Source organism: Nyctibius grandis, chromosome 6 (genome assembly GCF_013368605.1).
Source record: "Nyctibius grandis isolate bNycGra1 chromosome 6, bNycGra1.pri, whole genome shotgun sequence".
Taxonomy (NCBI): domain Eukaryota; kingdom Metazoa; phylum Chordata; class Aves; order Nyctibiiformes; family Nyctibiidae; genus Nyctibius; species Nyctibius grandis.
In genome coordinates this window covers 32,366,152-32,393,937 of record NC_090663.1, presented here as the reverse complement: position 1 = coordinate 32,393,937, position 27,786 = coordinate 32,366,152, and the positions used below count along the sequence as shown (strand labels likewise).

The 27,786-nt window shown below is 44.1% G+C and overlaps 1 protein-coding gene across 1 annotated transcript in view; it reads left to right on the top strand.

Annotated features, from left to right (window-relative positions):
• Positions 1-14,522, top strand: part of KDR (kinase insert domain receptor) — a 32,417-nt gene extending 17,895 nt beyond the window's left edge. The window contains exons 20-30 of the mRNA XM_068402792.1: positions 4-92; positions 2,795-2,951; positions 4,437-4,537; positions 5,884-6,006; positions 6,134-6,245; positions 6,632-6,731; positions 6,848-6,953; positions 8,833-8,984; positions 11,781-11,877; positions 11,968-12,056; positions 12,911-14,522. Coding sequence (XP_068258893.1) covers positions 4-92; positions 2,795-2,951; positions 4,437-4,537; positions 5,884-6,006; positions 6,134-6,245; positions 6,632-6,731; positions 6,848-6,953; positions 8,833-8,984; positions 11,781-11,877; positions 11,968-12,056; positions 12,911-13,145 — 1,361 coding nt within the window. The 3' untranslated portion in view covers positions 13,146-14,522. The remainder of the gene's footprint in view (positions 1-3; positions 93-2,794; positions 2,952-4,436; positions 4,538-5,883; positions 6,007-6,133; positions 6,246-6,631; positions 6,732-6,847; positions 6,954-8,832; positions 8,985-11,780; positions 11,878-11,967; positions 12,057-12,910) is intronic.
• Positions 14,523-27,786: the final 13,264 nt, after the last annotated feature.

The following is a 27,786-nucleotide window of genomic DNA, read 5'->3' as shown; positions in this document are numbered from 1 at the left end:
CAGGCCCACTCATGGTGATCGTGGAATATTGCAAGTTTGGAAATCTGTCGGCTTACCTACGGAGCAAGAGGAGTGAATTTGTCCCGTACAAGGTAAGGAGTCAAGGTTAACAGCATAATGTTTGATATGGTGTTTTTTTTCCACACGCGATGTTTCTGTTTCTAGTGCCGACTGTAGTGGCAATTCTTGGGGACGCTGAATAACTAGGACTTCTCATGGGAATGAGAGATGGCAAAGACATCAGAGGTCATCTAGTCTTTCCCCTGGCCCCTGCAATGTAGCTCTTTTGTTATTGTTAGCTTAAAATGTGCAAAGGAACTGGGCTTCCACTATTTCCCTTGGCAGATTGTTCTACACTTGGCCGTATCTGTCAGGAAGTTTTTTCTGATTATCAGCCTGAATTTTTTCCTTTCTTAGTTAAGCTCCAGACCACCTTAAATAACTGCACTCCCTGCTTAGTGTATATATCCATCAGATATCCGTAGGTATCTTCTATCACGTGATTATCCTTTCTGCTATCCCCTTGGCTCATCACTGAACCAGGTTATCCTTTTTTTTTTGCTGTTAATCATTTTGTATAAGTGATGTATCTCATGAGTTTACGTTCAGCTTTTCACCTCCCAAGCCCTTTGCAAAGGTGAGTTCCCATCACAACAGCCCCTCTTTGCACCCTGGTTTGAAAGGGGAGTGGGGACGGAGATTGACATTTTCAAACTCATTTCTGGTTGCCTCTGTGAGAGAGTCTGATTTCTGGAGAGGGTTGGGAGGATCTATCCCCTCCGAGGGTCAGATTGCTGGATGAAGAGCATGGCTGTGGGTGCTCAACACTGAGCATCACAGAATCACAGAATCACAGAATCACAGAATCAACCAGGTTGGAAGAGACCTCAGGGATCATCGAGTCCAACCATTGCCCTGACACCACCCTGTCAACTAGACCATGGCACTAAGTGCCATGTCCAGTCTTTTCTTAAACACATCCAGAGATGGTGACTCCACCACCTCCCTGGGCAGTCCATTCCAACGTCTAATAACCCTTTCTGAAAAGAAATTCTTCCTAATGTCCATCCTGAACCTCCCCTGGCGAAGCTTGAGGCTGTGTCCTCTTGTCCTATCGCTAGTTGCCCAGGAGAAGAGGCCAACTCCCACTTCACTACAACCTCCCTTCAGGTAGTTGTAGACGGCAATAAGGTCACCTCGGAGCCTCCTCTTCTCCAGGCTAAACAACCCCAGCTCCCTCAGCCGTTCCTCGTAGGTCATACCCTCCAGACCCTTCACCAGCTTGGTCGCCCTCCTCTGGACTCGCTCCAACACCTCAACATCTTTCTTGAAGTGTGGGGCCCAGAAATGGACACAGTACTCAAGGTGCGGCCTCACCAGTGCCGAGTACAGAGGGACGATCACTTCCGTAGACCGGCTGGCTACACTGTTCCTAATAGAGGCCAGGATGCCATTGGCCTTCTTGGCCACCTGGGCACACTGCTGGCTCATGTTTAGCCGGCTGTCGATCAGCACCCCCAGGTCTCTTTCCGCTGGGCCGCTTTCTAACCACTCTTCCCCCAGCCTGTAGCGCTGCATGGGGTTGTTGTGGCCAAAGTGTAAGACCCGGCACTTGTTCTTGTTGAACCTCATGCCGTTGGTCTCGGCCCATCTATCTAACCTGTCCAGATCCCTCTGTAGGGCCTTCCTACCCTCCAGCAGATCGACACTCCCACCCAGCTTGGTGTCATCTGCAAATTTGCTGAGGGTGCACTCAATCCCTACGTCTAGATCATCTATAAAGATATTGAACAGCACTGGGACCCTACCTCGGGACCCTACCTTTTTTACCCACAGCCGGGAGTGAGATCCCTGGGCTGTGCTCTGCTGCGCTGGTAGACCTGAACTTCAGTCTTCCTGCAGCTGCCGTGTTTAGATAAGAGCTTCTTCAAACTGCTTGTCAGTTCTCCAGGGGGTTATTTTTCTTTATCCTTGGAGTCATTGTTTACTATTTTATGTTGGCAAAGGCAACTCACTGCATCCTCTTGTGAGGTAAAAAGGATAAAAAAATATCTGAGAGGCCTTGAAGGAAGAGGCAGGGTTTCACAAGGGTGCTGACCCTTGCTTACACAAGTGGTGGGGATGGGAATCGGCAACAGAAAAAAACAGCCCTGCCAGGGGAGAAAAGTCACCAAACCGAAGCAGGAGAAAATGGAAACATGGTGGAGGAAGCCTGCGGGGCTGGCATCCTCCCTAGAGGGATTCAGTGGCTTAGGGGAAGAAGGAAATAAATCAGATTTTGAGGGCTGTTAAGGTTTTGGCCAAGGTAGAGGTTTAGCAGAAGGGTCTTTGCAGCAGTGGGAGGTAAAGCCGTAGCAGTACAGAGAGGCTCAAGAGTACGAGAGGGAGTTTGGCAGCATCCACACGTGCTTCACAAGTGGTGGGCACCAGGGGGCTAAGGCGGCCAGCTCGTCAGCATGCATTTATTCCCAAGCATGTGGATATGTTGATGGGGGGCAGCTGGGAGGACGTGGGAGCAGACTAAAGCCATGCTGTGGAGTGGCAGAGGGTGCTCGAGCTGGTGAGCCCATGTGGCCATGGGCTGGGGTTTGCTGGTTCTGTCACTGTACCAGCCTGGTGCCCCAACCAGAGCTGGCTTAGAGCTGAGTGGCTGGTCATGAGAGTGCTGGGCTGCCCTCCCTGCCTTCAGTGGTGCCTGTGGCACAGACCGTGGGGAGCATCATTGCCGCTTCTGAGGAAGCTTCTAGCATCCTTTCTGCTTCTGATTTCTCCCACGCTCCCCTCACATTTCTAGACCAAAAGTGCCCGGTTTCGGCAGGGCAAGGAGAACTATGTTGGTGATGTCTCCGTGGACCTGAAGCGACGTTTGGACAGCATCACAAGCAGCCAGAGCTCAGCAAGCTCTGGCTTTGTGGAGGAGCGGTCCCTGAGTGATGTGGAAGAGGAGGACGGTAAGATATGTCTTCTCCTGGTGTTGGAACAGCTGTCATTGGTGGGGGCTGGTGAGGGACATTGGGGACAGTGTGATTTCCAAAGCTCTCTCAAAACTGTATGCGGGGTATTTCCTGGATAACCAAAGTTCCCGAGCTATGGATCATCTAGTTCAGCATCCCAAACCCCTCAGCCCAATCCCATGTCCTGTCTGAAAAGGGTGCATTTTTAGTGCCCTGCCTTTTGGAGATCCATCTGTTTAACATCCCAGTGTCTCCAGGGAAAATCGTAGAGCAGAAACTCCGAAGGCAGCGCAGAGAGGGATGTGCCAGGATGCTAACTGAATTTCCTCCGTGTTTACCCGGAAGTTAAATATCATGAAATGCCATCTGCTTCACTGCTTATTAGCAGAGAGGTTGATTTGCCTTCGCTCTGCACAGGTGTTCTGTCAGGAACAGGAAACCTGAATTATCCACTCATTCAAAGCCTCCCCTGGATATACATATGCTTTGCAGCAGTTTCACTGATGCATTTGCCATGTTCTCCTTTGGCAGAGACAGCACAAAGTGCTCAGTGCTGCCAACGTGTTTCAGAGACCACTGATTTCAGCAAGTGGTGGGATCAGACTGGTCAGGAGGGAGGCCGTAGCTCAACTGCCTGTACCTCGACTTCCACTACAAATCATTTAATGCAAAGAAAAACATTAGTATGTTAACAAGGAGGAGGATCCTGTGGTTTCAGTGCAATTCTAATAGGTAATGTCAGGCATGCACTTGATGCATTTCCACACCATTTTGGTCCTTTTCAGACCTCTCTGGTGTAACATCTGACTCTCTGAGCTGGGATGTTGTAAGAAGTATGTAGACCTAAAGCAGGCCTTGAGGTGAGGGTTTTAGCCACCAGTGTAGTAGTTCTTGGTAGATGTCTTCTTAAAATCAAGAGCTGAGCAAAGTCATTGAGTTGTTTATTTCAGCAGGAACTAAATGCCTAGGTGTTTTTGTTGGATACTTGAGTACATTATTCCTCCAGGTCACTAGAGGATGAGGTTAGGCTTCTTCTACCCTAAATAAACAGGGCTTTTTGCCAAATTCAAGTCTTTCTCCCCATGGCGTATTCTTCCCTCGTAAGGACTAGGTAGGGCCTCACTCTCATCTGTTTCCAAATTCATCTGCTGAAACCACAGCAAACCTTTCCTGTCCTAGGAACTTGTGAGCTACGTTTTGGTTGTTTTTCTTTTGGAATTGTTTCGCAAATCTTTCCACTGGTGGGAACTCTAGAAATAAGCAAGGAGGCCTGGGGTATAACCCGTTTTCTCAAAGTTTATTTTACACATGACTAGTTTGGTGTAAAATGGGTTGTTAGTGGTAATTATACAGCCAAAAAGGGCTCAATTTGCTCTTCCAGTTCAATGTGGCATAAGGTTAAGATGGACTTTTACTTAAGAAGCAGTTATGGGTGAAATCAGTGACAAAGGGCATGTTTGACTGTTGTCTGATTCTTTGCAGCTGGTCCTGAAGACCTTTGCAAGAACCCTTTGACCATGGAGGATCTCATCTGTTATAGCTTCCAGGTGGCGAGGGGAATGGAGTTCTTGGCTTCACGCAAAGTAAGGAACTTCTCAGGAAGAGTGGCATGTTATTTATTTGACTGTAGGAAATAGTGCTGTAGGTCTATAGAAGGAAACAGCATGTTCATCTTTGGACTAGCAGTCATCTGCAACATTTTCTTTTTGCCCTAAGACATACCTGTATCATTAATACTGCAGAGTGAAACGGCCCATGCATTTATCGACACAAATATTAGTGATCTGTATAAGGTTTATGGGTCACCAATTCATAGAAGAATGATTAAGTAGTTGGAGGAGGGGAGCTGACTTATGAGGACGATTAAAGGAATTAGGGACAAATCTCTGGTAACCGGAGCTAAACTAGAGTAAAGGAGTTTGCTCTGAGGAGGTTGCCTACAACTTGTGCAGTGGGATTGGAAGGGCAGTGTGAGAAGAGACAATGCTCACCTATGAAACTTCATGGATGAATCCTTGGAGAGTCTCTTGCCAAAGACACCCTGGCAGTCAATAGCACCTCGCCTGTGTTTTGGCCTTCTAGAAGTGCTTTTCTGTGGTTTAATCCTAAATACATATAGTACCTGTTTCAAAGGATGTAAATTCCAGCAAGAGCAAGGAATTGCCTACAATTGTATAGAAACAAAAAGTACTTAGAAATGGGAAAAGGAAATAGAAGGAGGGAATATAATACTGCTCTAGAGTGAAGGGTAGGCGTTCAAGAGCAGACTTCAGAGTATTTTCTAAAAACATACATTTGTCTACATTTTATATATCCTGGTTTGTGTGTATATGTAAAAGGATATCTTTGCAGGATCTGTATTTCTAGGCCATACTAGAAGCAAATCTGCAGCCACTTTTAGAGCCTGGCTTTTTTGCTTTAAGCCATTGAGGCTTGAATTTTGAAGTCTTTGGGTTGTTGGCTATGCTGTCGTTCTGCATAGGTAAAGGCATGGACTTTTCTGTCTGTAGTCAAGATTAGTTTCTGTTGGAATCAAATCTGCGTTTTAGAGTGGTATGTTTTCAGAGAGAGAGTGGAGTACACAGATTTGAGCGAACCTAAGTAAATCTAAAGGTAATCAGATCTGAACCTGTTTTGTGTCAGCTTCTTAAGATAATTAATTAGCTAACTTCAAAGGCCCTTCTGCATAGTGGATAAACAGATGTATGTTTGGACTTGGGAACACAAGTCTCCCTGAGCCAGATCAGTTGTGACCATCAAAAAAGCACTTAAAATCAGTAACTGTTGATGCTGAGGTTTCTTTTTCTTAAAAGGTTGTAAGAATTATCTGGCCTTTGAGGGTAGGAGAGCACATATGTGAAAGAGATCAGCCCTGTGGACGGAGCTGTGACGACAGGCAGCATATGAAGTTGTTTACTTCTCTTCGCAGTGCATCCACAGGGACCTGGCTGCTCGTAATATCCTCTTGTCAGACAATAACGTGGTCAAAATCTGTGATTTTGGCTTGGCTCGAGACATCTACAAAGACCCAGATTACGTCAGGAAAGGAGATGTAAGTTTCAGATTTGTGAGAGAATTAATATGAAGTCAGGACCCTTTTTTTTCACCTTAAAAGGGTTTGTGGAAACTTAGTGCTTTGCTAAACTGTGATACCTTTTTGTTTATGGAAATGCTTTCAGGCCAGACTACCCCTTAAATGGATGGCACCAGAAACCATTTTTGATAGAGTATATACCATTCAGAGTGATGTATGGTCCTTTGGAGTTCTGCTGTGGGAAATATTTTCATTAGGTGAGTCACTTTAATTTTACTGAGCCATTTTAAATTTTAAACAACAGAGTCTGAAGAAAACAAAGTGTTCTTGGATGCTCTTTAGCATTTTTTTTTACTTCTTGAAAATTTCCTGGTTTTCTCCGTCAAAATAAAATACTCAAATTTCCTTAAAAATGCAAATGTATGAACATGGACTTGAAATGCTTCATCATACAAGTTCAGTGTGTGATTATGTGCCTCATTTACTCAATCAGTTGCTGTTGCCATCATAAATATAAATTGTTTGCACATCCAAATATACTGAATTACCTTATTAACTCAGGCCATAGTGAATTATTTGTTTGAAAATTAATCCCAGAATTTAAGAGTCTAATACATTAGAATTACTGTTACTCTCATTTTAGGTGCATCACCATACCCTGGAGTGAAAATTGATGAGGAATTTTGCAGAAGACTGAAAGAAGGAACAAGAATGAGAGCGCCAGACTATACAACACCAGAAATGTGAGAAACTGTCCTTCCAGCTGCCCGCGTTTACCCCACAATAATAGCAGGTGCTGGAGCAAGCAATAGGTGCTGTTTTCTTTATGCTGATATTTTAATGGGCTTTGTCCTTCTAGGTACCAAACAATGCTGGATTGCTGGCACGGAGATCCTAAGCAGAGACCGACTTTTTCGGAGCTGGTGGAGCACCTGGGGAATTTACTGCAAGCCAACGTCCATCAGGTACATGAAATGTATTGTCTGGTTGCTAAAGCCACTAGGTGAACCCCTCCTGTCCTGCCAGCCACCGCAAAATCCCATAGTCAGGTACTGTCCACTGGAGCCATCAGGGAGCCTGGGCTTCTTCCACCGCTCCTGTTACTGACCGGCAGTCGGAGCAACTTGCAGAGAGGAATGGATTGGGTGGGGGGCGGAAAGATCACAGAGGTCTGTTCTGGTAACCAAAAGCCACCTTGCCCTGCCAGCAAGGGCTTCCCATGACACCACCGCTGTGGTTACTTAGCTGTCTTGCTGGGGAGTTGTTGGCACAGGCTCAATTCCCTGCTCTGCTGATGGTTTCTCTGCATACTGCAGAGGCATTTCGGCAGGTAGCTCCTGTTGATCTTCCTGTGCCAATAAGATGGATATCTTAGCATATGCGAGGATGTGGGCTGCAATGCTGGAAAGCGAGGATACAGGCATTTTGCTGCCTGTCAGCAGCTCCATGCAGATAAGGGTATTAAGACGTGTCCTGTGTGCAGGCATTGTGGTAAGAGAGCCCACTGTGTACAGGTGGGGTACATGGGCCTCCCCCCCCCCAGATTCTTCATCTTGTGGCTCCCTCTTCATGTACCACAGAAGTGGACAAGGCCAGGGCAATAGATGTGGGCACTCTGGATAAAGGAGGCTGGATTTGACCACATGCTCTCCTATTAGATGAGTTCTCCCTTTCTGACCTACTGGTAATGATGGGAATTACCTGCCCTTCCAAACTATCGTGTCTTCTGTGCATACCAAAACACAGAAAGGATAGCATTTCTTCACTTCCCTAAAGAGCAGCTTGAATCTTATGTATCACGGAATCACAGACTGGCTGAGGTTGGAAGGGGCCTCTGGAGGTCATCTGGTCCAATCCCCCTGCTCAAGCAGGGCCACGTAGAGCCGGTTGTACACAACCATGTCCAGACAGTTTCTGAGTATCTCCCAGGATGGAGACTCCACAACTTCTCTGGGCAACCCATGCCGGTGCTCAGTCACCCTCACAGTAAAGAAGTGTTTCCCTTTATGTTCAGAACATACTTTGTGTATATTTGCCCATACCCCTAATATGGTTGGATTGCTAATGATTTAGACCCTCTTGTCATGAACTGTGGTTACTGCAACTATAAAAGACAAACATGATTTACTGTCTGATAACTTATGGCTAATTTTGCATGTCTCATACTGTAATCCAAAAGGGATAGATGCAAAAAAAATAGAGAAAAGGTGGAATCTACTGAAGGATTTCTTATCGGACTATAAATAGGTATTCAGTACTGAAGGATGCATAATCCATTTTTTCTCTTTAGCGCAGAAATGTAAACAAGTGGAAGAAATTTTAAAAAATGGTATCCTTGTTATTCACATCAAATGAGATGCCAAAGTATTGATAGAAAATTTCTTTTTCTGCTATCTCCATTTCATTCTTTTTTTCATTTACTTCTTAATTTAGTCTTTCTGATTAATACGCTGTAGTCTAATTCAGTCTCAGTTTCAGTTTAAGGTTATTTTTTTCCTCAGGTTCATGTTGTTTGCCTCATTGCGATTCCAACATTACTAAAAACTACATTTTTTTATTTCAAAGACATCAAGAAAAAGTTCCATTTATACATTATGTTACAGTATGTCATATAACAATCTCATTTTTTTTATCTAAAACTACTTGGCAGTTGTTCTTATTAAGTTTCCTTCTTTTAATGTAGCTGCTCCTGCAAAGGTGGTATAATGTTCAGAGTTTAATAATCAAACAACCAAGGTAGCACTGTTAGACTGATGCATTCTCCACATACGTGTGTGTAGCTGTTTATGTCTGTGTATCTCTGTAGCCTGTTTAATTTTTGTATTTTTTCACTGCATTCTACAGGATGGTAAAGACTACGTTGTCCTTCCTTTGTCAGTGTCGCTGAATATGGAAGAGGATTCGGGTCTCTCTCTTCCAACTTCACCTGCTTCCTGTAGGGAGGAAGAGGAAGTCTGTGATCCTAAATTCCATTATGACAACACAGCAGGAATTAGGTATTTTATATGGTGGACATCCTACTGGGGCCTCTGGGCAGGTTTTGTTCATGCTGGGGGCAGGGAAAATGAAAGGAAGAGGCTTCAGCTGCCTGGTCCATATTTAACCTCCTCCACAGGGATAAGAAGGAATCTGTAGAGTTTGTGTAGGCGAAAACTAGTTTCTTACTCCCCAAATGCTAGTGAGTGGGTGGCGGGTTTTTTTGCTATCGTTTCAAGATTTGGTATTCTTATTCTAAAAAACCACAAGAGTAGGTAGACACAGTGCATTTCGCACTTCAGTTGAACTTATAGTCCTAGAGCTGAACTCTCAAGCTCATGTTTTAGTAGTGGGGCAGTCCAAAATATAAGTATTTAAAAGACACAAAAGCATGATTTAACACTGAAAACATCACATCTATTTTCCACTTCTAATACTTCCTATATGGCTTTTCGTGGTCCCCACTTCCTGTTATGAACAGAAGTAAAACCTCTCCATCAACTTTTTAAAGGGACTTTGAAGCTCTTTTCTCTTGTCTTACAGTGTGACAGGGTTTGTGAGAAAGCACTTATGGAAACCATGCTAGGAGAGGCAAAGTAGGGAGCTTCAGACATGTTTTAGGGCTTTATTCTTCTGTTCTGGTGGCTGAAAATGATTTTGTAGGCATGGATCTTGCTATACATGTAGTGGAAGAGAGTGATCTGTTCAGTAATGTCTTTTTCAATCTTCACAAAAGTACTAATTATGAGGAAAGGCTGATAAATACAATCTCTAAATCAAAGCTGGAGAAGGAAGCACAGGGAAAACACAGAGAGTATTAAAGAATATTCAGATGGCTGAGGTAAATTAAAATCAGCAGGACCTCCTAACATCTGCCATGTTTGGCTTAGGAAACAGATATGCAATTTCTGAACCTTGAAAGGTTGTCATTAAGAACAGTCAGGTAAGGTAAAGAAGATTTAAGAAAGTATAAAGATAATGCCTGTTTTTAGAAAAAACAGGAAAGGAGTAACCCTGAAGTCAGGTTAACATGAATCCTAGGAATGATCTTGGAATAAACGATCAGATAAATAATGGTAAATGCCTGCAGGAAAATGAAGTAACTAAAAATGGCCAGCATGAATTTCTCAAGAAAAAATCAAGTCAAACAAATCCAAGTTTCCCTTTTTTTTTGAGAGAATAGTTGGTTTGGTGGATAGCAGGGAAGATGGATTTTGATTTTCTGTAGGACATTTTTGGCCCTTTTTTATGGGACAATCTATTACAAAATGCAAACATGTGTCAGGAAATACTGTCAGGACATCAGCTGAGCCCTCACCACCACCGGTCAGGAGTCAGACTCCACATGTGGCCTCTCTCTGCCTGCACACTATTTCTGGTCCTGTTTGCACAGTAGCTTGGCTTAACCAGGAGAATCTCATTCATTGTAGCCCATGTGGAAAACATAGGCTGACTCTTGTCTGGGCTGAGCAGAAGCGGGACTTCCATACCTGGGAGGTTGTTCAGATCAAGAGGCTGGGATTCCTAGTCCTCACCACCCCGGTAACTGTAGTCTTGGCCATGCAGTTCTGTGCCTGTGTGGACAATTAAATGCAAGCACATGGGGAGCTTTCAGACTAAGGCGGCAAGTTGTGGAATGAACTTATCATTCAAGGTCAGATAGTCCAGGAGGGTAAGTGGACTGGATTGTCCATTGATGCTTTTGGTCCTGGCAGGGTTGGATAGGAAGTGGATTAGATACCATGGGAGAATAAAGGGAACAGAAGACATGGACAGTACAGAGATCTTGAAAGAACTGGTTTTGTTAAGTCTAGGAGGAGAAAATGGAGAGCGAACATAGTAACAGCTTTTAGTATACAAAAAGTTGCTCGAAAGAGGATGTTCTGTGTCCCCAGCAATGGGACAAATTTTATTTGCCTAAAATACTTGGGTTTAATTTTGAAAAAAATTCTGAAGTGTGATTGAACACCTGAGCAGGCTACACAGGGAACTTGTAAAATCCCCACCAGTTTAAATAAATATCTGTCAGAGATAGGGAGAACTCAGCATAGCTAGTCTCAAAGCTGGGAAATGGGAGGAATGATGCTCTTAATTGCCTCTAGCTTTGTGCTTCAGGTGGATGGAAGCTTCTCTTCTAACTCCATGGCTTTTTCTTCATTAGCTGTTAGGAACATAAATTTGTCCTGTTTAACTGGGACAACATCCATTTTATTCCATATCGACTTAGTCAGAAAGCTGCGGGTAGCTGTTTTGTTTGCTGTATTAGTATCTCCATGAAAGTAAATTTTATTTTTTTTCTGCAATATTTTTTATGGATGTCATCCTGACCAGAGGGCTTCTTTTGGAGAAGAGCCTTCAAGAGAGATGTAGCACTCCCTGTCCTGATCCCTATGGTTTAAGGGCAGCAGTCTGCTGAGTCTGCTGTTGTTGTCCTAGGTCCAGCCAGGGGTCTCAGAAGTGCAGTCCAAAGGAAGAGATACGTGTCTGTGCTCCAGGCTCCTCTGTTTATTATACTTCTAAGTGAAGCTTGCAGGAAGTGAAGCCCTCCAGTGTAACTGAGGAAAGGAGCTGTTTTCTCAAAGCCATTTCTTAGAATTTGCTCAGAGATCAAGGTTGTCAGGAGCAGAAGGTCAGAAACATACCACTTTCTAGGCTGTTCATCCTTTTCAATAAATGGATATTTTGAGGTTTGCATAATATGTTTTGACAAAAGGATTTACTTCTCTGTAGAGAGGTGAAAGGATTCTGATATCATTGTGCTGTTTGCGGCCAAGTTGTGGATAGTGGACACAAAACTTGTTTTGTTTTCTTTTCAGTCAGTACCGACAAGGTAGCAAAAGAAAAAGCCGCCCTGTGAGTGTGAAAACATTTGAAGATGTTCCATTGGTAACCACTGTAAAAGTTGTTCAGGAGGTGAGTTTGCCTGTTGTTTGTTTGTCTTTTCCTTCTGTTGATGTCTTTTTTTATCCCTTTCCATTTAATGCATTTCTAACACCTTTGCAGGAAAACCAGACAGATAGTGGGATGGTTCTTGCATCTGAAGAACTGAAGACATTGGAAGAGAGTGATAAACAAGTGAAAATACCCTTTAGGTAAGGCTCAGGCTGCACATAGGATTGAACATGACCTTTTGCTTGCAGTGTGTCAGAAGACTGATTGGTTTGTAAAATTTTTTAGAAGACAAAATCTTTTCTTGCTGTATTTTTAAAAACACAAAGGAAAATTGTGCACTGTGCATTTGGTACCAGGAGAGGAGAGGTAATGCAGCTGTTGGAAGCGTCAGCCAGCACCACAGAAAGGACTTGTATTTATCAGCTGCAAAAGCATCAACCACCCCTTGAAGGAACTGAGCCAGTGCACACAATGGAGCGTATTTGTGAGGGCCTGTCTGCAATGACAAAGAGCTCTTTTATTTTTTCTTTTTTTTTCTTTCTTTTTTTCTAAAGCTGACTCTTGAGGTTTCAGGATGTACCTGGGTGTATTTTCAGAGCATTGTACAGGGGTTTCATTGTGCAGTTCACAGGAAGCACAGTGGCGTTCATGGAGCTGAAATCTCACGTATGCTCTCTGAGAGCTGCTCAGGAGTTATTTTCTCCAGGACAACCTCAGTGCAAAGGTATACTGCAGTTACAACTGCACCACAGCTGAAATGTGTGAAGCCTCTCAAAGTTTTCTCTCCATTTCATCTGCGGTCGCAGTCTAACTCCTTGTATCGTCATAAAATTAAATATCTTTTCATGCGTTAGTGAAATTAGGGCGTATATAAAGGTCTCTCCTTATAATCAAATGCATGTTTAAAAAGGCTTGAAGCCAGTTTTGCTGAGTGCACCATTTTGCTTTGGTTGCTGCCATAATGGAAAGCAGCTGCCAGCAGGAATCGCCCACCTGCCCTCCAGAAGACAGTCTCCAGAGCTCTCTCAGTCCCGCTTCTGCTTGTTTTTCACAGCATGCTGGTGCCCAGCAAGAGTAATGAGTCTGTCATGTCCGAAGCCTCCAACCAGACGAGTGGGTACCAGTCGGGGTACCACTCGGACGACATGGACACCACTGTCTACTCCAGCGAGGAGACTGAACTCTTGTGTGCCCGGGAGGCTTTGCCGCCGCTCTGCCGTGCTCACGGGCTCTCCTGCGACGGCACCGCGCCGCTCGCCTCCGCGCCGCTCGCCTCCCCGCCGCTCTAGGGCGAAGCCAGCGGCTACAGGTCCCTGGGATGTGCCTTCCTTGCCTGGACTGATGGTATTCAGGTTTGATGTATAGAAACACCGTGTCCATGAGACTAAGAAAAGACGTTTATTTTTTGTGAAGAGGATGCAGAAGCATCTGTCAGCAAAACCGCGCCGTGCCAGGCTGCGGGACGCTTTCCTCGAGAGATGCTGGCGGCTGAGGGCACAAAGCCCTGGCTGCGATGTGTGGGTGCTGTGCCAACCTGATGGCAGAGGCAGTGTGGTGGCCTTTGGGATGCCAGTGACATGCCGAGCATCTGCCCGATGCAGGCAGTGGCACGGCATTCAGCTTAACTGTTTCTAGTTGTACGAAATAACGGCACAGCCCTGCTCTTTTTTTTGTTGTTGTTGTTTTTCCCCTTGTGGCTGGACTCCAGGAAGGAAACAGCACGGCACTGGCTTCTTATTTCTCAGAGTTATCCGTTGCTTGCACCTCCACAAACAAAAAAAGGAACCTCCAGCTCAAGGCTCTCGCACTCACTGACAGCCTGAGACTAAACATAGGCTGAGCTAAATATAGGTGGGGGCGATGGTCTCAGTCCTTGGCAGAGAAAAAAGCTTGCTGTACTAGACCTCATGAGCTGCATTTTCTTGGAAGACTTTCCCGGTGAGGTTGGTTAGTAGGGAGGAGGCAGAGTACTGAGCCAAGTGACAGGACACGGGTGCCGGGGGCATGCATCTCCTCTGGGGGTGGCCTCGAGGTGGCTCTGCCCCCTGTCCTCCCTGGCACCCTTGGCCCATGCCAGGCACCTACCTGCTTCTGAGCTAGCCTGAAATGGCTGCAGAAAATGCCCCTGGCTTTGAATCACCACTGGGGCATCCTCTACAACAGGTAGAAAGGGCAATGTAATCTATCTTAGGACTGTAGGGAGCCCTTTAGTCCTGGTGGGGCATCCTAAGGGCACCTTACCTTCTCATCTCATCCCCCCCTCCCTCAGATGTAGGTCTCACTCCTTCACTTTGCAAACTCCAAGTGTGTTTGGACCATCAGAGACCTTGGTTTATGTAGTCTTGGGAATCTGTGACTGGTTTCATGGCAGCTCTGATCTCCTCTGAGTGGTGAGATTGTGACTAATTGTTGGACAACTTCTTACCTGTGCTCTTGTAGTCCCAGAGCTCTGTTGATAGACACAATACAGGCTACAAGATTTTAAAATGTAAAGCTATTTCTACTGAGTTCTTTTTTGTATTTTTATAAGGGTTTTTTTTTTGTTTGTACTTACTATAATGTCAAATGCTGGGAACTATGAATATAAGGCATATACAGTATTTATAGCCTCTTTATGTAGAAATAAATGTAATATATTAAAATATAAATATATATATTATATAATGGATATTGTACTGTTCACATTTTGTATCGGTGTTCTGTAGCATTACAGGGGTCACAAAATTTTTAATAGCTAAAACTTTTCACGTTATTAAAAGGGACTGGAAATTTAGAGATGGGGGCTACAAGTAGATCTGTTTGCTTTTCTTGCATGTCTTTTCTTATATCCTGTCTATTGACAGGGAAGTTAATCAAGTGCTACGTATTTCAAGTGCCATTTAATGAATCTAGTTATTTATACCATTGTATAGGTCTATGAACATTTCTGTGGGCAGCTATAGTAAAGAAACTGCGGTGATTTTTAGCAGTTGGCAATAAGTGCCTTTAGAGAAAGGGTCAAAGAAATAGACTGCTTGTACAGACTGAATCTCCTCTGAAAGAGTTTATTATGTTCTGTTAGGGAATGGTTGATCTAATTGTATTGTGGCTTTTGCCTGGGGAGTAGCAGTTTCCCTTAAAGCCTTATTCATCTTTTCCCGCTTGTGTTTCTTCCATCTCACTTCTTACAGCTGAAATGTTGTCCCTGCTCTTGTGTAGCAACATCTTCCTTTATTTTAAATCTGTACTTAAAGCTCCCACCTTTTCACTCTGTTGTCCACTTTTTGACTTTCTCTCCTGCACTGCGTAGGCCTTCATTCTCCGTGCAAGGCTAGCCACCGTTGGGGTATCAGGACTCAAAGAATCATAACAGCCTATGCTAAAAAAAGTGCAAGGGAAGTTAAACCACAAACTGCAGACTTTAATTCTACTTTTCTTCATTGCAGTTTGAAATGAGACCTTTGTAGGCTACTGCATAGTGAGAGCACTTGTCTAGGACATGGGAGATCTCATTGCTAACCTCTTCTCAGGCTGAATATGGGACTAATACCTTCTACACACTATGTGCATGCCCCAACTACAAGGCTGTGGGATGACAAGCTTCAAATGTTTCTCCATTTCTCTCCCTGAATCTAAAGCATTTTACAGCCAGAAAAGTGGGAGCTGGGAGGTCAGGTAGAAAAATAAGGGAGAGCCTTCCTAGATCTGCTGTGAGGACTTCTAGGAAGTACTTGTATTTTCATGTATATGTTTGACATTTATCTTTCTTCCCAGGCAAGGGTCCAGCCAGTAGAGTATGCTCAACAGACAATTCTACATTCGTTAACATACCCCCCCGCCCCCAATATTCTTCAATATCTTTAATGAAAGTGTTCTTCTATGTATTATTATACAATGGACATAAAATACTGACACTGTCAGAAGCTTGATGGGTACCCTGCTTAGCCACATGCTGGGGAGTCCTGGCAGAGAGGTAGAGATGGAGGTCTGTCATTGACGTCCATCTGCCCTGGATCTGGAGCTCCCCAAGTTTTGCGATGTTCAACTTAGACATTTAAATTTTATAGTTTTGGTTCCTCTCCAGCTTGGAGTAACACAGATATGTGCCACATACATGTAGTCAGATGCTTCCCTGTGTGTTTGTAGTACCTCTAAAACAGTCATCCACCGTAATGCAGACTGATGAAGTTGCAATATAGCCATTTCAGCTAATGAGTTCTCATTCATAATCTTTATCAGCCAATGAAACTCTCTTGTGGGTCCCAATAATTTTAAATATGCCTGCAAAGTGTGGGCACTAGCACACACCTGCTTTAGGAAAGGAAATTAGCTTATTTTAAAAAAACAAACAAACAAAACCAACAAAAACTATATTCAGTTTCAGGAGCAAGCAAAGCTTCTATAAATGTGTTCGTATATTTGGCATCCAGTAACAGAATTCTTTTCTTAGATCATGGCCGTTACATCCTTTAAAACACCTGGACTTTTTATTGTATTCTGAATAGAGCACGTTCAGCTAAACACCAGTCAGGCCACATCTGTCTGGGTAGATGCTTTAAATTCCAAAACGGACATTTCCAATGAAATGACAGGCATATAGTGCACAGATTTGCAAATGCCTCACAAACCAATCCTGGCTTTATCTCCGTTCTGCAGCCATGCAGCAAAATGTTAGCATCTGGATCAGCATCCTTATCCATGAAATCATGGGGCACATACAGGACAACTAGGCTATCAGGCCCAGTCAACACAGGTTTATGAAAGGCAGGTCCTGCTTGACTAACCTGATATCCTGCTATGACAAGATGCCCAGCTTACTGGATGAGGGAAAGGCTGTGGATGTTTTATACCTGGACTTTAGTAAAGCCTTTGACACAGTCTCCCACAGCATTCTCCTGCAGAAACTGTCTGCTCATGGCTTGGATGGGCATACGCTTTTCTGCGTAAAAAAATGGGTGGATGGCTGGGCCCAAAGAGTTGTGGTGAATGGAGTTAAATCTACTTGGCGGTTGGTCACAAGTGGTGTTCCCCAGGGCTCAGTTCTGTCCAATATCTTCATCAATGATCTGGACAAGGGGATCAAGTGCACCCTCAGTAAGTTTACAGACAACACCAAGTTCAACAAGACTGAGTGTCAGGTCCTGCACTTGGGGCACAACAACCCCATGCAATGCTCTAGGCTTGGGGAAGAGTGGCTGGAAAGCTGCCTGGGAAAAGGACCTGGGGGTGTTGATCGATGGCTGGCTGAATATGAGGCAGCAGTGTGCCCAGGTGGCCAAGAAGGCCAACAACATCCTGGCATGTATCAGAAATATTGTGGCCAGCAGGACCAGGGAAGTGATTGTCCCCCTGTACTCGGCACTGGTGAGGCCCCACCTTGAATACTGTGTTCAGTTTTGAGCCCCTTACTACAAGAAGGACATTGAGGTGCTGGAGAGAGTTCAAAGAAGGGCAATGAAGCTGGTGAAGGGTCTAGAGAACAAGTCTTATGAGGAGTGGCTGAGGCAACTGGGGTTGTTTAGTCTGGAGAAAAGGAGGCTCAGGGGAGACCTTATTGCTGTCTACATCTACCTGAAAGGAGATTGTAGCAAGGTGGGTGTTGGTCTCTTCTGCCAGGTAACAAGCAATAGGACAAGAGGAAGCGGCCTCAAGTTGCACCAGGGGAGGTTTAGATTGGATATTAGGAAAAATTTCTTCACAGAAAGGGTTATCAAGCATTGGAACAGGCTGTCCAGGGAAGTGGTTGAGTCACCACCCCTGGAGGTATTTAAAAGACAAGTATATGTGATGCTTAGGGATATTGTTTAATGGTTGACTTGGTAGCCTTAGGTTCATGTTGGACTAGATGATCTTAAAGGTCCTTTCCAACCAAGATGATTCTGTGATTCTGTGAAATGAATGGGAGATTCCAGCCTGGATTTGAGCCCAATGAACTGCAAAGAGAAGGGACACTTGTGAAATTAGGGATCTAAACATATCACTGTGAGCAGCTGGGTAGGAGTGGGGAGAAGCAGTGATGGGGTTGACTCCTCTTGTCCAGAAGAACTGCCAGAATGAACTGGAATTGCTGGTGGGTTTGGAAGTGGGGAATTAAGCAGAGCCTTGCCTGAAATAGGCAATTTCCGAGCTTGAAGATGGCTCATGTCAGCTCTTATCAATGTAAACACAGCCCATCTGAAAAATGCAGGGGCATTCGAGAATGGTAGCTAGGCCCTTCTCCCTGCAAAAGAACTGTAAAATGTATCTTATTCTTTGCATGAAAAATCCAGTCCTTGCCTCAGCTTTTCTTATTAATGCATCTCCAGTCACAAGCAACTGTGTTTCACACAAGCACAAAAACATTCAACTGAAAGTGTTACGATGATCCTCCGTGTCTTCTTCTGATGTGATCATCCCCAAGCACCATGACTGGGGACTTTTGGGATGGAGTGCTCATTAATTCTAAAAGCAATGTGTGACTAAAAAACACTACAATCATAGAGCTGTTGAAATTGGGGACAAAAATTTCCTGCTAATTGCATCTCTTCTTGATGGTTCTAAGGCTGGAAATCATAGTTGGGCAGCATGGATAGCCTCCAGATACAAAGCTGGAATTTGCTATTTTTATGTGAAACGTTCCCAAACCGTGAATCATCTGAGGTTTCCCCTCATCGCTGATACTTGAGTACACACCCTGTATTACCTCGCAGTATGGGACCTCACAAAGCAACAGCAAGGGCAAGGAAAACAAAGCTAACGTTTGTTCTTCCTAATTGACAAATTTATTAGGGACAGAAGTTAACCAACAAAGACCTTTTCTTTGGACCTCAGCCCTGGATTTTCATTCTGCCTGGCTGAGTGTTGCATTCTGTGTCATAATATATGTCCTCAGCTCCTCAACCCCTGACACGCGGGCTGACTAAATCCCAGAAAGGTCACTGGGAAACATAGCAGGAGCTCGTAACATATGGTGCTGATAAACATCTCAGCATCAGAGATAAGGAGCTGGTCAATGTAATCTTAGGAAGCTCAGGTTTTGTTACCACAAAACTATACAATGTAAAGCCTAATTCCTACACAGATTTAATTAGCTGTTAAACATACCAGGTTCATGATGAAGGGTGTTCTGGCTACCTAGATGTTATTCACTGACTGCCACCAGCTGGTTCAAATGTGGAGTATCTCTGCCTTGCAGCTTGTTAGGATGATGTGTTATGGTGAACGGTGGCTGCTCTGTAAGTTTTGAGGAGGCAGCAAATGAATTCAGTTTCCAGACACAGCTGTAGTGTCAGACACAGCCTCTGGTGCCAGGAAAAATGGCAGTGCCATGTGGTTTCCTATGTCTTGGTCAAAAAAAGACTTTCTTAAAAGGTGGGATATATGAAGTGAGATTTAATTCTGTTTTCCAGGGGAGCTGGGTTCAGCATCCCCCAGAGCTGTTTCCCTAGGATCTATGCTGCTCTCTCTTTTGGTGTAGTCACGCCAAGTGGCATGATTAGCAATGGTTTCAAAAAAGTGAGTGGAAATTCAGCTACTTTTAGTTTTATTTCTCTTGGTCTATTTTCACACTGCAGTCAGAAGCATGATTGCACCACATCCTAGACAGACATGATAGTTTTCATCCTACCAGGCTAAGCAGCAGCACCAGCAAGTGTTCAGCAGCCTGGACTTCTGCTTGGCTCAGCATCACCAATCAACAGTGGGCCACACAGCAAAGCCCGTGCTGCTGGCACCAAGGTCACTAGCAGAAAGCTGGCCACGGGATAACCTCTGTGTGAGCCAAAGTCACACCTTCAACTGCAGCACATCCACATTTAGGAATAACCGCAGGGATGCAAGTCACGTTTGGTTACTGGAGCTTCTTGCACTTCTGGGTGGACTGCACTAACTTGTGTTTACACCTGTGTCGTGCACCACGGTGGTAAAGATTATCTGTGATGTTTCATTTCTTTGCTTTCAGAATGTCATTCCCACAATCTCTTCCCAGACTTGGCTGAGGTTGGAGATTGCAGTTTGTTTTCCACCACTTTTTCTTGGTGTACCAGACCCTGACTCTGTGGACCCTGTTTAACCCTGCAGCTGAGGGGGACCAGTGGCAGCAGTGGCCGTGGGTTTGGGACTGACACTCTGCCTGGACTCGGCAGTGCTGCACTGGCATGGCGTAGGGGAGAGGAGCAAAAGGCTGAACTAAAGTTTTAGTAATTGTATATGTCCTTTTCAAATATGCATAGGTCCTTATACTGGAGAGTTGTACTTTAGCACCAGGAACCGAGGAAGAGCAAAGCGGTTTTGCTCTCTAATGGGGACCATCAGGTTGCACCGTAGGACTGGAAGACCAGCATTGCTTACTGCTAGTCATCTGGAGGCTGCTTTGCAGTGCATATTTCATGCAGAAACAGGGCCCCTTTATCCCTAAAGTTTTCTAGGGTTTCACTTGCAGACTTGCAGAGTGCAGTGTTTATTACTCTGTTCTCCATGTTCAGGCTATGGTTGAAAAGCTGATCAGCTGGCCAACGCATTTGAACCAGCAATGGGCTCTTATGTTTAGAATCATGGAATCATAGAATCATTTTGGTTGGAAAAGACCTTTAAGAGCACCAAGTTCAACCGTTAACCTAGCACTGCCAAATCCATCACTAAACCACATGCCTAAGCACCACATCTACACATTTAATATCCTTTGATGGATTTTCCACTTGCTTTTTGCACACGTAAAACCCTTAGCACCTGAGACATCCTGCAGCAAGGACTTCTTGCATGCAGATTTTTACTTGATGGCCACAGGTACCTTCCACTACACTGGCCAAGTATTCCCTACTCATTTTCTCCATTTTATTTAGGATTTTACGGACAGCTATCCCCTCAGTCATTCTCTTTAGAGCCAGACTATTCCTAGCCCATAGTAAAATGTGTTTACATCTCCCCAAACCTGTGAATAGGGCCCCTTGGTGAGAAGGTGACATCTGCTTGGCACAATTTCCAAGCAGGTCTCTGCAAGATACCCAGCTTCCGTTGGGAGGAAGGAGGGTGTGGGACAGCCAGCAAGAGGACAGGGTTATGTCAACCGACTCGCGTGACAGATGTGCCGCAGCATTGGCAAACATCAGTCAATGTCACGATCCGACTTTGCTGGCACCTTCCTAGCGTTGCTATTTTTGGCCGGTGAAATGTTTCCAAGGGTTGGGCTGGACTTGTCTCCTGCGTGTGCAGCGTTGCCCCGTTCCCAGGCTGTTTGCGCCGGCCCCGGGCTGGCTGTGGGAAGAATAAGATGCGGAAAGCAGAGGCTGTGTGGCCCAGACTCAGCGCAAACAGAGGCACTGTTTACCGCTGCAAACTAGCAGACCAGAGTGAAAGCAGGGTCTATCTTATCAGTTACTTACTGAGTTAAGACTCGGGGGTATAAAAACTCTCTTTAAACTCTGGGTAATACCCATAAACGGAGCCCTTAGGAGATAACTTCACAAGTGGAACTTTTTGGGAGCACTTATGTGTAGTTTTAAATTACCATCACAAAGTTATCGTTATATTGTCTGATAAACTTCTTAAACTGGCAACAACTGTTTAACATTACAGTTTAGTTAAGTACTAAAACAGCAGGGAGCATGCAGATAAAGCAGTACAATTATTAACGTATGGTTCGGTAATGCTATCAAAACAATGGCTTTAGGCCTTTCAAGCCTGCTTTCAGGCTAATGTTGCTAATTTTTCTGAAGGATTATTAAGTTTTATTAGCAATTTGCATCTCAGTATAATTATATGGATATTAGAGAAACCAATATTGTATAATGTAGAGTCCCTTAATGTCTATACAGTTTGTTGAGTCTGTTATGGGACCAGCTTTGAAGTCAATTAATGAGGAATCTTTATAATTCTGCTGGAATTGGACCTTGCATGATCAGAGATGCCTTAGACATCGAAGAGAGGATTGCAAAATCTGTTGAAAGTCTTGAATCTTTGCATTCAGGTGACAGTTCTACAAGTAGACTAGAGAAAATCATTGCTGTATGTTTGAAAATCTTCCCCCCATTCCGACTCTTAAACTTCATTAAAATTCCTGACCACTACATAGCTTTCAAGCAAACTGATATATTCATATAAATATGTTTATTCAAACCACCATGCCATGAACACCTTTGTCACCCATTGCAAAAATTCACTGATCTAAGGTGATCTAAAGTGGAGAACTGTCTGCCACAGAAGTGTCTGTGACAGATTTCTCATGTGAATTGATGAAGTGCTTTTTATTTTTCATTATATAGTGTTTCTTATTTTTTAAGAGCATTTCCTTAGGTCTGGGCATATGGCAGTTAATCAGAGCTTAAATATCACAGAATCACAGAATCGTCTTGGTTGGAAAGGAACTTTAAGATCATCAAGTCCAACCATTAACCTCACACTACCAAATCAACCACTAAACAATATCCCTAAACAATATCCTAAGCACCACATCTACTCATCTTTTAAATACAGTGGTGACTCCACCGCTTCCCTGGGCAGCCTGTTCCACTGCTTGATAACCCTATCGTCACTTTCTTTTGTGTAAAAAACCCAAGTTGCATCTCAGGCAGCTTTCGTTTCATGAGCTGTACTTGCAGTATATATACTTATAGTATAGCTCAGACCAGCAGTTGTCTGACACTTACCCCGCCATAATGTGGCAACATCACCAGAAGAAACTGCCTTACCTTTCCTCAGGACCCTCAGGCTTAACCCTTACCCCATGCCACGTGCTTTTTTTGTGCTGGCAAAACAGCTGCCTGACCACAGAGTGAATCCAGTCAAAGGACAGAGCTGACTGAAAACAAATTGGTTTTTTTCGTTTGTTTGATTGGTTTTCTCAGGTTACTTTGAACTCAAATAAGTCCCAGGATGCAGTTTGCTAAGCCTTGCAGCTACAAAGGGATGTGGCAGCCGCAGGAGGAAAGGCAGTGGGTGCTGGCAGTGGTGGAGAGGCACAGCATCTTTCCTTCCTCCAGCTAACACCACTTGTGAAACTAAAGCCGTTGTGGCCTTTTCCAGAGGCAGCACGGCATGGCTGTGTGGCTGTAAGCAGGTACCAGCATAGCATCAAAGGGACAGAGCGTCCCACTGCTCCATCTGGAGTGTTTTTTGAATGGCAAGAAAGGCATCTTTCCCTGCCCACTATATACTGGTTTAGCCTCTTCACTAGGTGAAAGGATTTCAAGTAAAAACTCGGAGATATTTCTTCAGATACTTAAAAGTCCTCAGCAAAACGGTTCTCCCTGCATTTCTTTATTTATGCTACAGAGAAGACTGATAATACTTCCATAGCTCCTCACATAAGTTGTAAGTATCTCACAGAAGGAGAAGAGCTGTAGGGAAAAGCTGTTTCTGTCTCCTCCAGCACAAGAACTAGTGAGCATCAGCTGAGAGTAAGAGGGGACCAGTTCAAAACAAACACAGAATATACTTTTCATCTGTGCGTGGTGAACCTGTTAAACTCTTTTCCACAAGGTTGCTACTATTTACATCAGTTCAGAAAACTGTGGTGGCAAATTAATGGAAGAAGAAGCATTCAGAGTACTAAATATAGAGAAGCTCTGAGCGTGCAAATCTGGGAAACTGAGATATGATATTTGGAGAAGTTTTCTATGTTGCTTATCCAGTGCTTTTACTCTCCTCAGGTTTCCACATCAACTGCTAGAGCTCCTAGAAGGATGCTTTGTTATACTGTGGTATGATTCCCCTGAAGTTTTATAAGTTAACTTGTAAGCTTTTACATTATTAAAACATTGTCTTGACACAGTAATTCTCTGCAAGAGCTGCAGTTCTCAGGCTGCACGTAAAAAGATCTTAGGTTTTTCAACACAGACACTTAAAACAGCTCTGCACTGAGCACCATGCAGGGTTAGTAAAAGGGAGTTGTGCTCCAAATTGGTCTAAGTGTTCCCAAGCCCTTGGAAAATTCATGTGTCTCCAAAGAGAGAATGAAGGGGCGGTGGATCAGACACCGTAGCTCGCATGAGTGACTGCAGCCTGCAGTCTGACTGCAGTGATGCTTGAGTGCCACCGTGTACCAGCTGCACAGCTTATATTTCATGTCACCAGCTTGTCGAAGAGTCGTGCAACTTCTGTGTGAGAGACTTAGGTCCCGATTTTCAGCCTTTTGGCTGCAAATAAAACAGTGCGTTCCTGACATTTCAAGTACACAGTCATAATGTCCTCAGCTCCAGCAGGCTGCTGACAAGTTGTGCAGAGGAAATCTACTACAAGCCTCAGGAACTGATGGGCTTCCTACTCATTCTCAACAGATTGACTAGTGCTAAATATAGATATCCTGTATTTCCACACAATCTTGGCAAAGAAGTCAACCTGTTTACACTTTTTTTAAGACAGAGAAAAACATAAAGGGGGAGTGTAATGTGGTAATTAATAAAGGAAAAACCTAAATTACATTTTTCTTGCCTCTCCATGCTTCTAGCTCAAAGTTTGGCTGAACACTAAACAGAGTGTGATCAGCATGCGCAGAGAGGGAAAACTTCATTGACATCATTGGGAAGCATGTGCAGTTAGTAATTTTACAAGGAAAAATTCTGAGACTAAAGCATGGAAGTGTTAAACAACTGCTGAAAGTCCATGAGATGTAAACACTGCTTACTTTGTGTCTTTGGATGTTCCCTTGCCATATTTACCTTTAAAGAGATATTCAGAGTATTTGTCTTTGGGAAAATCTCCAGCACAAAAACGTAGCTAGATACAGTCACTCAGTCCTGAAGCTGCTGGGACTTCGCACACCCACAGCTTCTCTGCTGACAAATAAACCACCCAGAATATGAGCTTGAGCAGAAAAGCCCGTCAGATTTGAAGCTTGGTATTTGGGTGCAGTAGAGGACCAAATACCTGGCAGTATTGCTACAGCTCTGTCAGCCCATGCACAGCACGTAGGTGAGAGGTCTGGATCCAGGGGTTGTACAAGCCATGTGTGATGTGTAGGGGTAAGAGACCTTCACAGGACTACAATACAGCGGTTAACCTGTCTAACTGCTTCCAAGCCTTTCCCCTATGGCTGAGGAAACCGAGCAGGCAGCCTGATAAAGCTGCACTCTGGAAAGTCCGCTCCCTGTTTCAGCCTTACACCTCACTATCTGTGTGCCTTTCTGGCAAGCCATTGTCTCATTTTAAGTCTTCTCCCATGTGAGAGATATGATACGAGCTTGTAAACAAGCTGCTTCTGCAAATATTGCTGGAAGTCTAGGGTGGGGCCCTGGGAAATTTCAGAAACAGCTTACTTTGCTCCCCCTTTAAAAAGACTCTACCTTAAAAGTGTAAGATTAGCCCTTAGGTGTTAAGTATTCAAATAGGTTTTTTCTTGCTTGCTCCCTTGCTTCACATACACACTGAAACCTTAACATTTCAGTCATCCTCCCCACTATCTTCAGAGCAAGGCTGTATAAACTTGGTCTTGCTTTTCTTAAATATTGCTGGGGATAGACGGAGATACAAGTCTGTGATTGGCATTTTCAAAGCAGGAGCTAACTAGCCCCTGGGAACAAGTGTTTGCAGTTCTGCTAGGAAAGCAGTAGGGAAAACTCAAGTTACAGATGGATTTCTCTAAACTCAGCCCTCCCCAGATAAGGGCATTTTAAAATAAAACTCATTAGAGGAAGAATATGTTAATATTACCTGAGATTGGAATAAAAGTGGAAAGCAGACAGGTCTGCCCTCTGAGCCTGGAACCAGCAAAGCTGAACTGACCGTGGCTCCGGCTCTCGTGGTCAGATTTCTTAGTGCCTAATAAGTCACAAACTCCATTTGAAGCCCTTGACCAGCACTGGAGTATACATAAAATAATAAAATGGAAAACTAATGGACTAAAATGGTCAGTGGATTAAAAAGTTACTGCAGGGGACAGGAAGGGAGGACAGTCATACAGTGTGATAACATTAGAGTGATTTCCTGCCTGGGGTCTGCAAGAACCATCAGACCAATGTTATGCAAAAAGTTAAATGCCATACATTACATGCCACAACCATTGAATACCCTTTTTTTTAGAGAGTTCAGGGAAAGCTTAAGTGTTTTATCTGAAGTTCACGGGATTTTTGCCCTTATACAAGCCTTTTCCCTGTGAGGAACATCCTTCCTGCAAAAGGAACTGGGTGAAACTCTGTCCTCATTGAAGTTCGGGAGTGTTTCACCTTTGATTTTAATCCAGCCAACATTTTACTTGTTGCTATCTCTGCAAGATCTCACAAACTGTGCATGGAAAAATCACCTTTCACTGGTCTGACAGTTTCTGAAGCCCATGGGACAGTATCTGTGGAAAAAAACAAGGCGAATTAGACAACAATAACCCAGGCTTCTCCCTGCAAAACAGCAGTCCCCTCCCAGCGCAGCTAAAGGAAGCAACAAGCCAGAGGAGGAAGGTAAACTTGGGATCTGAAAGGAAAGAGTCTCTGGTATTTATAAAAGTCAGAGGTTCACACGGAAACTCAGTTACAGCACTGATCCTCTCTGGTCTATTTCAGGACACGCAGCCCTTTTTCAGCTATAGTATTTGACTCATTAACGTTGGAATATTTCTCCTCTTTTTAACACTTGGAGTGGAAAACCTTGTACTGATTTGAAACCATATGGACAGCTAGAATATATAAAGTGAGAGCTGAACACTGAAATTCATTGTCTGAGTAAGAACAGAGAGAAAACTAAATCACAACTTCAGCATGTGATCTGTGAGCAACGGAGCCATTTGACCCATCATGGTCTTCTGTGATTAACAAACCTATGTCATGGAAAAAGAGAAAGGGAAACTGCCTGCAGCAGGCGCCATGAAGTGCAAAGAATACTGATGCATACTGCATTTCAAATGTTAATATCCTCTGAAGGAACAGCATGGGCTGCATTTAATGCCTTCTCACAGGAACATGGGATAACTCAAGTTGGAAGGGACTGCAGAAGGTTTCCAGTCCGGCCTCCTGCTGAAGCACAGTCAGATTCGAGATCAGATGGAAGCGCACTTCCCCACTCCCTTCAGGTCATTGATAAAGATGTTAAACACAAGAGGTTCCAAGATAGACCCCTGTGGTACCCCACTTATTAACCCCCTAAGCCTGATTATCAAACTGCTTTTTAGCCATCTCGTTATCCACCCATCCAGACTGTAATGTCCTCAGTAGGGATACAAGACCATTGTGAGTGACAGTCTCAAAAGCCTCACTAAAGTCAAAGTAAATGACATCTGTTGCTCTCCTCTCATCCACAAATCCAGTTATTTTATCCAAAGGACAATCAAGTTGGTCAGATGTGACTTACCATTGGTAAATCCATGCTGACTGTTCCCAATCACCTTCATTCCCTTATATGCCCAGAAATATCTTCCAAGAGGACTTGCTTCAAGATTTTCCAAGGGTTCAAAGTGCAACTGACTAGTCTGCAGTTCCCTTGATTGTCCTTTTGGCCTTTTTTGAAGATGCGTGTAGCATTTGCTTTTCCTCAGTCATTAGAGAGAGGCGTCTCCCAATTTCCATGATTTTTCAAAGATGCTAGAGAGGGACCTTGCAATGACAGCAGCCAGTTCTCTCAGCACCTTCAGATGCAGCCCATGTGGTTGAATAAAAAAGGTGCAGGCTTAATTTAATCTGTTGGAAGATGGGGAAGTCTTTCATCATCCTGGGAATATTTATTGGCTTTTTGCCATTTGTATCTGGGTAATTTCATGCAAGTAATTACTCTTGTTTGTATTGACTATCTCTGCATTAGCATGAATGCAGGTCTGTAGAGTGAATCAGTTGATGCCAAAGACTCAACGACCACACTGTATGTGGGGAGAGGAAGTTGCTTTGAGCTATTTCTGGTCTGGTCTCATAGCCTGAATGCCCACTAGTGGCTGGGACACATTAGTTGTCTTTCTACAGCTCAATTTTCTGTCCGGTGTCTGCAGGGACCCCAGTCTGCACACTCTGTGATAGTGCTCCAACGTGACGAAAGTGGGAGGAGTGGGAGATTCGGTTCCAA